General features: G+C 43.3%; 1 protein-coding gene and 1 long non-coding RNA gene across 2 annotated transcripts; one reads left to right on the top strand and one right to left on the bottom strand.

The window, feature by feature from the left end:
- Positions 1–8,762: 8,762 nt before the first annotated feature.
- Positions 8,763–9,865, top strand: LOC121841818. The gene is made up of 3 exons (XR_006080772.1): positions 8,763–9,048; positions 9,179–9,234; positions 9,736–9,865. It is a non-coding gene; the product is annotated as an uncharacterized LOC121841818 (long non-coding RNA).
- LOC121841817 (E3 ubiquitin-protein ligase TRIM39-like) lies at positions 9,145–12,394 on the bottom strand. The gene is made up of 2 exons (XM_042312098.1): positions 12,245–12,394; positions 9,145–11,817 (listed from the first exon to the last, which is right to left on the bottom strand). The coding sequence occupies exons 1-2, from the start codon at positions 12,246–12,248 to the stop codon at positions 10,184–10,186; spliced, it is 1,638 nt and encodes a 545-aa protein (XP_042168032.1). The 5' UTR covers positions 12,249–12,394; the 3' UTR covers positions 9,145–10,183.
- Positions 12,395–14,226: the final 1,832 nt, after the last annotated feature.

The raw sequence follows: 14,226 nt of genomic DNA, 5'->3' as shown, positions 1-14,226 counted from the left end.
TTAAGCCTGATGAATTTACTGTGTTAAATGAGCCTCACTTCCTGGTTACACTAGTGACCATATCCCCCGTGCATCCCACAAAGTCTGTGATGTTGCTAACATTTACGATAGCAAATTTCAAAAATATACTTTTTATTTTGTCTTTTGAGCTGCTAATCATGAAATCTATGCAGCCTACTCAATCACTTTTTATAGCTACTGTTTATAGGCCTCCTGGGCCATATACAGCGTTCCTCACTGAGTTCCCTGAATTCCTATCGGACCTTGTAGTCATAGCAGATAATATTCTAATTTTTGGTGACTTTAATATTCACATGGAAAAGTCCACACACACTCCAAAAGGCTTTCGGAGCCATCATCGACTCAGTGGGTTATGTCCAACATGTCTCCGGATCTACTCACTGCCACAGTCATACTCTAGACCTAGTTTTGTCCCATGGAATAAATGTTGTGGATCTTAATGTTTTTCCTCATAATGCTGGACCATCGGACCACCATTTTATTACGTTTGCAATTGCAACAAATAATCTGCTCAGACCCCAACCAAGGAGCATCAAAAGTCGTGCTACAGTGCCTTGCGAAAGTATTCAGCCCCCTTGAACTTTGCGACCTTTTGCCACATTTCAGGCTTCAAACATAAAGATTTTTTTTTGTGAAGAATCAACAAGTGGGACACAATCATGAAGTGGAACGACATTTATTGGATATTTCAAACTTTTTTAACAAATCAAAAACTGAAAAATTGGGCGTGCAAAATTATTCAGCCCCTTTACTTTCAGTGCAGCAAACTCTCTCCAGAAGTTCAGTGAGGATTTCTGAATGATCCAATGTTGACCTAAATGACTAATGATGATAAATACAATCCACCTGTGTGTAATCAAGTCTCCGTATAAATGCACCTGCACTGTTATAGTCTCAGAGATCCGTTAAAAGCGCAGAGAGCATCATGAAGAACAAGGAACACACCAGGCAGGTCCGAGATACTGTTGTGAAGAAGTTTAAAGCCGGATTTGGATACAAAAAGATTTCCCAAGCTTTAAACATCCCAAGGAGCACTGTGCAAGCAATAATATTGAAATGGAAGGAGTATCAGACCACTGCAAATCTACCAAGACCTGGCCGTCCCTCTAAACTTTCAGCTCATACAAGGAGAAGACTGATCAGAGATGCAGCCAAGAGGCCCATGATCACTCTGGATGAACTGCAGAGATCTACAGCTGAGGTGGGAGACTCTGTCCATAGGACAACGATCAGTCGTATATTGCACAAATCTGGCCTTTATGGAAGAGTGGCAAGAAGAAAGCCATTTCTTAAAGATATCCATAAAAAGTGTTGTTTAAAGTTTGCCACAAGCCACCTGGGAGACACGCCAAACATGTGGAAGAAGGTGCTCTGGTCAGATGAAACCAAAATTGAACTTTTTGGCAACAATGCAAAACGTTATGTTTGGCGTAAAAGCAACACAGCTCATCACCCTGAACACACCATCCCCGCTGTCAAACATGGTGGTGGCAGCATCATGGTTTGGGCCTGCTTTTCTTCAGCAGGGACAGGGAAGATGGTTAAAATTGAGGGGAAGATGGATGGAGCCAAATACAGGACCATTCTGGAAGAAAACCTGATGGAGTCTGCAAAAGACCTGAGACTGGGACAGAGATTTGTCTTCCAACAAGACAATGATCCAAAACATAAAGCAAAATCTACAATGGAATGGTTCAAAAATAAACATATCCAGGTGTTAGAATGGCCAAGTCCAGACCTGAATCCAATCGAGAATCTGTGGAAAGAACTGAAAACTGCTGTTCACAAATGCTCTCCATCCAACCTCACTGAGCTCGAGCTGTTTTGCAAGGAGGAATGGGAAAAAATTTCAGTCTCTCGATGTGCAAAACTGATAGAGACATACCCCAAGCGACTTACAGCTGTAATCGCAGCAAAAGGTGGCGCTACAAAGTATTAACTTAAGGGGGCTGAATAATTTTGCACGCCCAATTTTTCAGTTTTTGATTTGTTAAAAAAGTTTGAAATATCCAATAAATGTCGTTCCACTTCATGATTGTGTCCCACTTGTTGTTGATTCTTCACAAAAAAATACAGTTTTTTATCTTTATGTTTGAAGCCTGAAATGTGGCAAAAGGTCGCAAAGTTCACGGGGGCCGAATACTTTCGCAAGGCACTGTATATATTCTCAGACAACCCAAAGATTCCCAGATGCCCTTCCAGACTCCCTCCGCCTACCCAAGGACGTCAGAGGACAAAAATGCGTTAACCAACTAACTGAGGAACTCAATTTAACCTTGCGTAATACCCTAGATGCAGTTGCACCCCTAAAAACATGTGTCATAAGAAACTAGCTCCCTGGTATATAGAAAATACCCGAGCTCTGAAGCAAGCTTCCAGAAAATTGGAACGGAAATGGCGCCACACCAAACTGGAAGTCTTCCGACTAGCTTGGAAAGACAGTACTGTGCAGTATCGAAGAGCCCTCACTGCTGCTCGATCATCCTATTTTTCTAAACTAATTGAGGGAAATAAGAACAATCCAAAATGTATATTTGATACTGTCGCAAAGCTAACTAATAAGCAGCATTACCCAAGAGAGGATGGCTTTCACTTCAGCAGTAATAAATTCATGAACTTCTTTGAGGAAAAGATCATGATCATTAGAAAGCAAATTACGGACTCCTCTTTAAATCTGCGTATTCCTCCAAAGCTCAGTAGTCCTGAGTCTGCACAACTCTGCCAGGACCTAGGATCAAGGGTGACATTCAAGTGTTTTAGTACTATATCTCTTGACACAATGATGAAAATATTCATGGCCTCTAAAACTTCAAGCTACATACTGGTCCCTATTCCAACTAAACTACTGAAAGAGCTGCTTCCTGTGCTTGGCCCTCCTATGTTGAACATAATAAATGTCTCTCTATCCACCGGATATGTACCAAACTTACTAAAAGTGGCAGTAATAAAGCCTCTCTTGAAATGGCCTAACCTTGACCCAGAAAATATAAAAAACTATCTGCCTATATCGAATCTCCCATTACTCTAAAAAAAAAATGAAAAAGCTGTTGCGCAGCTACTCACTGCCTTCCTGAAGACAAACAATGTATACGAAATGCTTCAGTCTGGTTTTAGACCCCATCATACCACTGAGACTGCACTGGTGAAGGTGGTAAATGACCTTTTAATGGCGTCAGACTGAGGCTCTGCATCTGTCCTCGTGCTCCAAGATCTTAGTGCTGCTTTTGATACCATCGATCACCACATTCTTTTGGAGAGATTGGAAACCCAAATTGGTCTACACGGACAAGTTCTGGCCTGGTTTAGATCTTATCTGTCGGAAAGATATCAGTTTTTCTCTGAATGGTTTGTCGTCTGACAAATCAACTGTAAATTTTGGTGATTCTCCATGTTCCATTTTAGGACCACTATTGTTTTCACTATATATTTGACCTCTTGGGGATGTCATTCGAAAACATAATGTTAACTTTCACTGCTATGCGGATGACACACAGCTGTACATTTCAATGAAACATGGTGAAGCCCAAAAATTGCCCTCGCTAGAAACCTGTGTTTCAGACATAAGGAAGTGGATGGCTGCAAACGTTCTACTTTTAAACTCGGACAAAACAGAGATGCTTGTTTTAGGTCCCAAGAAACAAAGAGATCTTCTGTTGAATCTGACAATCTTGATGGTTGTACAGTTGTCTCAAATAAAACTGTGAAGGACCTCGGCGTTACTCTGGACCCTGATCACTCTTTTGACGAACATATCAAGATTGTTTCAAGGACAGCTTTTTTTCCATCTACGTAACATTGCAAAATATTCCAACATTTTCTGTCCAAAATTGATGCAGAAAAATGTATCCTTGCTTTTGTTACTTCTAGGTTAGACAACTGCAATGCTCTACTTTCCGGCTACCCGGATAAAGCACTGAATAAACTTCAGTTAGTGCTAAATACGGCTGCTAGAATCCTGACGAGAAGCCACAATTTTAATCATTTTACTCAGGTGCTAGCCTCCCTACACTGGCTTCCTGTTAAGGCTAGGGCTGATTTCAAGGTTTTACTGCTAACCTACAAAGCATTACATGGGCTTGCTCCAACCCATCTTTCCGATTTGGTCCTGCTGTACATACCTACACGTACGCTGCGGTCACAAGACGCAGGCCTGTCTGGGGGTATCATCGGATGGGGCCACTGTGTCTCCTGACCCCTCCTGTCTCAGCCTCCAGTATTTATGCTGCAGTAGTTTATGTGTCGGGTGGCTAGGGTCAGTCTGTTATATCTGGAGTATTTCTCCTGTCTTATCCGGTGTCCTGTGTGAATTTAAGTATGCACTCTCTAATTCTCTCTTTCTTTCTATCTTTCTCTGTCTCGGAGGACCTGAGCTCTCGGACCATGCCTCAGGACTACCTGGCATGATGACTCCTTGTTGTCCCCAGTCCACCTGGCCGTGCTGCTGCTCCAGTTTCAACTGTTCTGCCTGCGGCTATGGAACCCTGACCTGTTCACCGTGATTACTATTATTTGACCATGCTGGTCATTTATGAACATTTGAACACCTTGGCAATGTTCTGTTATATTCTCCACCCGGCACAGCCAGAAGAGGACTGCCTACCCCTCATAGCCTGGTTCCTCTCTAGGTTCCTTCCTAGGTTTTGTCCTTTCTAGGGAGTTTTTCCTAGCCACCGTGCTTCTACACCTGCATTGCTTGCTGTTTGGGGTTTTAGGCTGTGTTTCTATACAGCACTTTGACATACAGTGGGGCAAAAAAGTATTTAGTCAGCCACCAATTGTGCAAGTTCTCCCACTGAAAAAGATGAGAGAGGCCTGTAATTATCATCATAGGTACACTTCAACTATGACACAAAATGAGAAAAAAAAAATCCAGAAAATCACATTGTAGGATTTTTAATGAATTTACTTGCAAATTATGGTGGAAAATAAGTATTTGGTCAATAACAAAAGTTTATCTCAATACTTTGTTATATACCCTTTGTTGGCAATGACAGAGGTCAAACTTTTCTGTCAGTCTTCACAAGATTTTCACACACTGTTGCTGGTATTTTGGCCCATTCCTCCATGCAGGTCTCCTCTAGAGCAGTGATGTTTTGGGGCTGTTGCTGGGCAACATGGACTTTCAACTCCCTCCAAAGATTTTCTATGGGGTTGAGATCTGGAGACTGGCTAGGCCACTCCAGGACCTTGAAATGCTTCTTACGAAGCCACTCCTTCGTTGCCCGGGCGGTGTGTTTGGGATCATTGTCATGCTGAAATACCCAGCCACGTTTCATCTTCAATGCCCTTGCTGATGGAAGGAGGTTTTCACTCAAAATCTCACGATACATGGCCCCATTCATTCTTTCCTTTACACAGATCATCCGTCCTGGTCTCTTTGCAGAAAAACAGCCCCAAAGCATGATGTTTCCACCCCCATGCTTCACAGTAGGTATAGTGTTCTTTGGATGAAACTCAGCATTCTTTGTCCTCCAAACACAAGTTGAGTTTTTACCAAAAAGTTATATTTTGGTTTCATCTGACCATATGAAATTCTCCCAATCTTCTTCTGGATCATCCAAATGCTCTCTAGCAAACTTCAGACGGGCCTAGACATGTACTGGCTTAAGCAGGGGGACACGTCTGGCACTGCAGGATTTGATTACCTGGTGGCGTAGTGTGTTACTGATGGTAGGCTTTGTTACTTTGGTCCCAGCTCTCTGCAGGTCATTCACTAGGTCCCCCCGTGTGGTTCTGGGATTTTTGCTCACCGTTCTTGTGATCATTTTGACCCCACGGGGTGAGATCTTGTGTGGAGCCCCAGATCAAGGGAGATTATCAGTGGTCTTGTATGTCTTCCATTTCCTAATAATTGCTCCCACAGTTGATTTCTTCAAACCAAGCTGCTTACCTATTGCAGATTCAGTCTTCCCATCTTTTTAAGTGGGAGAACTTGCACAATTGGTGGCTGACTAAATACCTTTTTGCCCCACTGTAGGTGTGCGTTTCTTTTTCTTCTAGAGGCACCTACCCATTTCCTGATTTAGCCTTTTCACCTGCCCATTTGATTGGGGATGGTTTCCGGAGGTGAGGCTGACCGTGACCCCCAGTCGTTCCATAAAGGTCTTCCAGACACAGGAAGTGAACTGAGAACCACAGTCAGACATGTACTCCGGGATCCCATAGTGCCGGAAGATGTGAGAGAAGAGAGCCTTTGCCATAAGTTTGCCATGAGGGAGGTGTCTAGATGTCTTGCTCTATGCACAGGTGGAACAGAAAGAGACATAAACCCGGACATCCTGGGCCATGGTGGGCCACCAGTAGTTGGTAGAGAGACAGACGATAGTACGGCTATACCCGGGTGCCTCAACACAGATGCTGTGTGTGCCCAGGCGAAGAGACGGCTCTCGCATATCAGAGGGCACACCGCTCAGTACAGTGGGCAGTTGAGGGCTCCTGTCGCAGGGCTCGACGGATGTCCATGTCCACATAAGAACACAACAGGAGCCACAATGAGGGACAGGGGAATAATGGGTGTCACTTTCTCCCTCCAATCCTCTGGGTCATGAACCTGAGACAACGCATCGGCCATGACGTCCGTAGGTCCTGGCCAGTAGGAAAGGGTAATGTCAAACCTGGTGAAGAATAGGGCCCACCTGGCCTGAAGCGGGTTCAGCCTCTTCGCTGCTCGTATATACTCTAGGTTCCGGTGGTCTGTCCAAACCAGGAATGAATCCAGCCAGTGCCGCCATGTTTTCAGCGCCTTCTTGACGGCCAGCAACTCACAATCTACCACGTCGTAATTCTGCCCCGTGGGAGACAGCTTCCGTGAGTAGAAGGCGCATGGATGGAGTTTAGATGGCGATCCAGTGCGTTGGGAGAGAACAGCCCCTACTCCAACCTCGGAGGCATCCACGTCTACGATGAAGGGCAGAGGCTGGTCAGGATGAGCCAGAACGGGTGCGTTCGTAAAACGTTCCTTGAGCGCACGGAAGGCTCCAAAGGCCTCCTCAGTCCAGCGAAACTGTCGAGGACCTCTCTTCAGGAGGGAGTTGAGAGGGGCTACCACTGTGCTGAAAACCCCTAATGAAGTGCCTGAAACAGAAAACCTAGGAAGCGCTGCACCGCTTTTTGTGTTGGATGGAACAGGCCACAACCGTACTGCACTGACTGTCTGCTCTTCCATCTCCACTCCCGCGGTGGATATCCGATAGCCCAGGAACGAGTCCGCCTGCTGGAAGAAAAGGCACTTCTCCGCCTTGGCGTATAGGTGATGCTATCAGCTTCTCCAAAACGGACCTGACAAGAGAGTTTGTTGGAACCTCTACACCTTGCTGATAATAAAGAATTATTCATTTAAGTTTGAATTTGAGTCCCTGGTGGTAATTTCCACTACACTGCGCCATTTTGTAATTGTTTATTGTCAGTTTGTCATCTGTGTGTATTTTACAAGCATAATATTACTATTCAATCTATCACTGTCTCTCTATTTGTCTCTCTCTTTGTCTCTTTCCTCTTTTTTCCCTTTCCCACCCCCTTTCTCTCCGTCTTTTCCTTCGTATGTGTGTATCCAGGTACTGACCGTCTGCTGCACGGTGTTCGCCGGTGTGTTGGCGCTCAACTACCAGCGGGACAACATGGTGTGGGTGCTGCCCCTGCTCATCGTCTGCCTGTTCCCCTGGCTGGTGACCCACTGCTTCCTGTCTATCCTTGAGATTGTGGTTGACATGCTCTTCCTCTGCTTCGCCGTGGACACAAAGCACAACGACAGCAGCCCCGGCCGAGAGTTCTACATGGACAAGTCCCTCATGGTGAGGGGAAGGGAGGCGAGGCTGCAATGGGAGGCTATAGGTGCGTCCCGATTCTCCACCTGTCATGGACTTAAAAGCAACGGATTGGTGTAATCATTTTCTAGAGGGAGTTTCCACCATTGTTAAGTTAATGTTGTGCTCACTTTGAGAAAGAATCGTGACGCAGCCTTTTATACACTACCGTTCAAAGGTTTGAGGTCACTTACAAATGTCCTTGTTTTTGAAAGAAAAGCACATTTTTGTCCATTAAAATAACATCAACTTGATCAGAAATACAGTGTCGACATTGTTAATGTTCTAAATGACTATTGTAGATGGAAAAGGCAGATTTTTTAAAATGGAATATCTACATAGGCGTACAGAGGCCCATTATCAGCAACCATCACTCTTGTGTTCCAATGGCACGTTGTGTTAGCTAATCCAAGTTTATCATTTTTAAAGGTAAATTGATCATTAGAAAACCTTTTTGCAATTATGTTAGCACAGCTGAAAAATGTTGTCCTGATTAAAGAAGCAATAAAACTGGCCTTCTTGAGACTAGTTGAGTATCTGGAGCATCAGCATTTGTGGGTTCGATTACAGGCTCAAAATGGCCAGAAACAAAGACCTTTCTTCTGAAACTCGTCAGTCTGTTCTTGTTCTGAGAAATGAAGGCTATTCCATGTGAGAAATTGCCAAGAAACTGAAGATCTCGTGTAACAGTGTGTACTTCTCCCTTCACAGAACAGAGCAAACTGGCTCTAACCTGAATGGAAAGAGGAGTCGGAGGCCCCGGTGCACAACTGAGCAAGAGGACAAGTACTTTAGAGTGTCTAGTTTGAGAAACAGACACTTCACAAGTCCTCAACTGGCAGAGGCGACTCCGAGATGCTGGCCTTCTAGGCAGAGTTCCTCTATCCAGTGTTAATTTTTATATTTTCTATTGGCCAGTCTGAGATATGGCTTTTTCTTTGCAACTCTGCCTAGAAGGCCAGCATCCCGGAGTCGCTTCTTCACTGTTGACATTGAGACTGGTGTTTTGCAGAGTACCAATCCATTTATATATGGCGAATAACGGTTTTTGCACATTTTTAACAGAGCTCACCTTGTTATCTCATCACCCAACACTCTTTTCACGTTACCTTTTCTTTCTTTCTCTCTCTATCTCTCTCTTTCGGAGTGTGTCGAGAACAGTAAGAATATGGCGGGACGGGATCGGTCCGATGCAGATGGAGTCTGTGCTGAGATGAAGTCCTTGGTGAGTTAACAAAACTTTTCCAACAGAGAATACATTCATTTACCTCCATAATCTAGAGTCATATACCCAAAATGATGGTGCTGATGAAGACAATAGTAAAGATTAACACTCCATTTGTTTATTGTTGTAGACTCATGGATGAAGGACTTTTACTTGAAAAACCAAACCTGAAGACAGAAACCAAAGGTATTGCAGAAGTTTTCTTGAATCCATGTGCAATAGGTTTAACAGGATCATTTTACTCATTACTACAGTGGATCAAATAGAGAGGCATTTACTCTGATGATGACATTTTTATAGTAGTTGAACATATTAAATGCAGGTCCTACAAGTGCTTGGTTTGTCTTATGTCAAAGGCAATGGATGATCATTAACTGACAATCCCAAAATGATGGCTTGAGTTTGTAATACTCTGTAAAAAAAGGAATTGCCTAGAAGTGTATATTTATTCATAAATGAAAGCAGAGTTCAACCCAGAATATGTTGTATAACATGTTTATGCAGTGGACTTCATTGATCTCGCCTGATGTGGTTGAACCAATGGAATAGTCCCTAAAGTACAGACCCTGCCCATCTGGCACTCCATACCGGCTCAAAGAAAGCAAATACTATTTGAACCCAGGTGTGTAGTGTACCACTTATACTATTTCAAACTCCTCTTTACCTGTACCCTGTGGTGGACATCAGGAATACATCTCAGCTGGCCCTGACCCCATCCTCTATGATGCAACTGTCCCACTAAAACCTGGGCAACGTGGCCAAAGGCTCCTTCATCATCCCCCTGGTGGAGATCCCTGGCCTCATCCTCACCTACATCCACAACCAGCTCAAAGGAAAAGGACGTCCTCTATTACATTCACTGTCACAAACCAAAAACCAGCTCAAAGGCAAGTACTTTCTCACATTCAACTACATGCACAGTCAGGAGGAAAAGCTTCATTTCCAATAGTTCCAAGCGGTGAAAACCATCTGTTTTTGAGACAGGGTGACACCAAAGCTGTGTTGTATTCATTAAGTATACCTTTGTATAAATGTTCAAAGATGCATTATGGTACATTACAAGCTCAAAACATTTTTCAACACAAATGTCAATTTAGGGCAATAACCGAAAAATGACTCTCTCTCCATTTTTATATCAGCCTATGTGATTGACAGGAGAGATGATGAGAGGAGCTGAGTTTTTTCCATCATCATTATTACTGGGGATGAAGAAGGGAAAGAGTTTATCTTTAAAGGTGCAGCCAGTGAAAGAGTAGATATGAGACCTGGCCTCCACATCATAAAAGGAGACCTGACCCTCCTCATAGTCCACAAACACCCCCACCTTCTGGGGCTTCTCTCTCAGGGAGAGGATGACGTGGGGGGAGGCACAGGCTGTGTATTGATTCCCATCCATTAAGACCACAGTCCAGAGTCCATATTCAGGGCTAGGTGATACAGACCCCTTCCTGTTTATGGACTCTCTGGCCACTCCTAATGTCCACCTAGTCTTACCGTTAACAGTCACCTCATAGTAAAATCTCCCTGAGGAGAAGCCATCCTTTCCAAGGACAATGGCAAAAAGATCAAACCTTTTTGGATTGTCAGGAAGATTCTGTGGTATGTCTCCACGTCTTACTTGTTTCCCATCTTCAGACAGGAGGAGTTTGTGATGTGCTGTATCAGGGTCCAGAGTCACATCCACTGCATACTGCTGAATCCTCTTCAGTTTGACCTCAGGCAGCTTCTCCATCTCTTTATTCAGTGTCTCTTCCAGCTGAGACACTGCTCTCCTCACAGTCCCCACACACAGATCACTGTGAACACTGATCTCAGACATGTTCTTGGTGGGTGGATGTTTGTACACTAGTGATGGGTAGTTCTGGAGAAGTTGGAGGTGGTCCTCAGTGTGTGAGAGCTGCTTCAGATCAGTGCTTCTCCTCTTTAGCTCAGTGATTTCCTGCTCCAGATCTTTAATGAGCCATTCAGCCTGCCTCTCTACTGCTTTCTGCTTCTCCTCAATCACCTCAATCAGCTCATCCTGGCTTTTCTCAATGGAGCGCACCAGAGCAGTGAAGACCTGTATGCTGTCTGCTATCTCTCTCTCTGCATCTCTCTTGCTGAGATCTACTAAGACTTTGATCTCTTTAGCCTTCTCTAGTCGCTCCTGGATAATCTGCTGCATTTCTGCCTCAGTTTTCTCCAAGTGAGCCTTCCTCTCTCCAAACGCTTCCTCTATAGGGACAGTGTCATGAGTCTTGTGGTCTGCCTCAGTGCAGAACTGACACACACAAGTCTGGTCAGTCCTACAGAACAGCTCCAGGAGTCTGTTATGCTTTTTACAGATCCTGTCTTCCAGGTTCTCCACAGGGTTGATCAGTTTGTGTCTCTTTAAGGCTGGGGCAATCTGATGAGGCTCCAGGTGAGTCTCACAGTAAGAGGTTAGACAGAGCAGGCAGGACTTCATGGCACTGAGCTTCGTCCCAGTGCAGACGTCACAAGGCACTTTTCCGAGTTTAGGAGGGGACTCATCTTTACCTCTGTCTCTCATCTTTTTAAAATTCTCTACAACCTCTCTTAACATTGTGTTGACACGAAGCTCAGGTTGTCTGTAGAGCGTCTCCTTACACAGTGGACATTGGTACAGGTCCCTGCTATCCCAGTACTTTGTGAGACATGTGATGCAGAAGCTGTGTCCACATGAAGTGGTGACTGGCTCAGTGAACACATCCAGACAGATAGAGCACAGGAAATGGTCTTCAGAAAGTAGAATGCTGGAGGAAGCCATATCTAGAGAGAGAGAAAGAGAGAGCAAAGTCAAAACTGTAAATCATAGTTAAAGTTCAACATTTTTATTTAGCAAATTGCAGAAAACCTTCAGATCAAAATAATAATAGACTCCAGCTCTAGATTATAATCAATCAGTCATTAATACAATATATATGTTTTTTCAAATGAGCCTATTCCATTTCCTGGAATGAGTCAGCTCTCGATAGTTTCAGTGCCGTTGTCAACACAGCATTAAGGGAAATTAACCTTGATAAAAGTTGTTTAACCGTACTACATACAGAGCAAATTAGTCAATTTATGAAACATAGTTAAACATAGGTTGAGAAACATAGTTAAACATAGGTACTGTAGATACAAACAGGAGATTACCATCAAATAAATGTACACAGTCATATTTATTCACTGATCCTTGTGAATCTCTACTCACCCATGTCTGTGTAAAATAGTGTGGGCGTGTCCTCAGATTTTTCTCTAGTATTTACTGGGATTAACCACAGGAGACTGTGTAGCGGTTTAAGAGAGATGTCTGAAGTGTTTTAGAGTTTACTCAGGTGTGCAACATACAGCACGTATAGCAACTGTAGTTTCACTTTAGCAAAGTGACGTTGTTATGCTCCTACCCACCCAGTGCTGCTCTGTGCTCTGGAACAGAATTAACCCTTCAAATGGCTGATACATTGTTTTACCTTCTTAATTCAATCAAGGTTGAACAGTTAAACAAGAGTATTATAATTGTTTGGACCTATTGCAGGTGTATGGAAGGTTTTCTGACATCAACAACAGAATTCTAATTCCACATTGGGATGAAAAAGTAATTGCTGTCTTGGCAGATTTGACAATTAATTATGAAGCGAGAAATGTCCCAGATTGTGCCTTTAAACATACTCACTTTGACATATACCAACTACCAGTTTATCAAGTGAAGCCAGACAATGGGTGAAAGGAGAAAATGCAGAATGACTTTACTGTTTGTAGGAAAATGCCTGTGTTCGCTGTATGCTGAAAGCCTGCATCTGCTGCTTGTGGTTTCTAATGAAATGCAGGTCCTACAAATATTGAGGTTGTTTTATGTTAAAGGCAACGCATGATCATAACTGACAATCCCTAAATTGTGGAAATATTGGATCATTACTGTTTATTGAGTTTGTCTCTTTCATATATTCTATTGGAGTTTATAAAACATAAATGCAGGACATGACAAAACATGCCACTTGGTGGCAGACAACCCACACAGCATCCATAAACAACAACAGATAAAACAACGCTGACAGACAATTGACAACAAAAACAAAGAGCAATAATGGTAATACAGTTATGGTCCTTTACGATGCCAAGACTGTGACCTTGAGCTTGGATTAAAATACAATCAAATAGGTGCATCGTTCTGGACCTGTACAGGACGTAAATCCCTAAATCGTGGCAACGTTGGGTCATTACTGCTTATTGAGTTGGTAATTCTGTATTCATAGAAAAAGGGATGTGTAAACTACAAATTCCCCCTTTGCGTTGCACATTACCATCATCAGTCAACATGTGTCGGGTTCACCTAGGGGTCATGAAAAGGGTTGTACCAAAATGTTTGATGTATTAGAATAATTGATTATTCTTATGTTGTATTAATAGAAGGGGAGGGGTTATAAGATCCCTCCCTCCTTACATTTATAGGGTCCTAGACTACAGATGAACAGTATTCCACAATTGTTTTTTTAGTTCTCTCTCTCTTTCTTATAAAGTGGCCCCTCTGAGAATGTGTGACTGTGGAGAAGGAGCTCTGCAGGGGAGTGGAGGAGATAAGACTAGTCAAACATTCCACACTTTGGGGAGTGTAGGTTTCCTGCTAATTTTTAGATAACACTAAAAGCCATTGTTTAAATAGCTTGGTAGGCAGGGTTTTGGTCTCAGGAGTAAAAAGGCAAGGACATACAGTGGGGAGAACAAGTATTTGATCCACTGATGATTTTGCAGGTTTTCCTACTTACAAAGCATGTAGAGGTCTGTCATTTTTATCTTAGGTACACTTCAACTGTGAGAGACGGAATCTAAAACAAAAATCCAGAAAATCGCATTGTATGATCTTTAAGTAATTCATTTGCATTTTATTGCATGACATAAGTATTTGATCACCTATCAACCAGTAAGAATTCTGGCTCACAGTCCTGTTAGTTTTTCTTTAAGAAGCCCTCCTGTTCTCCACTCATTATCTGTATTAACTGCACCTGTTTGAACTCGTTACCTGTACAAAAGACACTTGTCCACACACTCAATCAAACAGACTCCAACCTCTCCACAATGGCCAAGACCAGATAACTGTGTAAGGACATCAGGGATAAAATTGTAGACCTGCACAAGGCTGGGATGGGCTACAGGACAATAGGCAAGCAGCTTGGTGAGAAGGCAACAACTGGTGGC

Source organism: Oncorhynchus tshawytscha, linkage group LG34 (assembly GCF_018296145.1).
Source record: "Oncorhynchus tshawytscha isolate Ot180627B linkage group LG34, Otsh_v2.0, whole genome shotgun sequence".
Lineage (NCBI taxonomy): Eukaryota > Metazoa > Chordata > Actinopteri > Salmoniformes > Salmonidae > Oncorhynchus > Oncorhynchus tshawytscha.
Note: the sequence above shows the minus strand (reverse complement) of the source record. Positions and strands in the feature narration are given on the sequence as shown.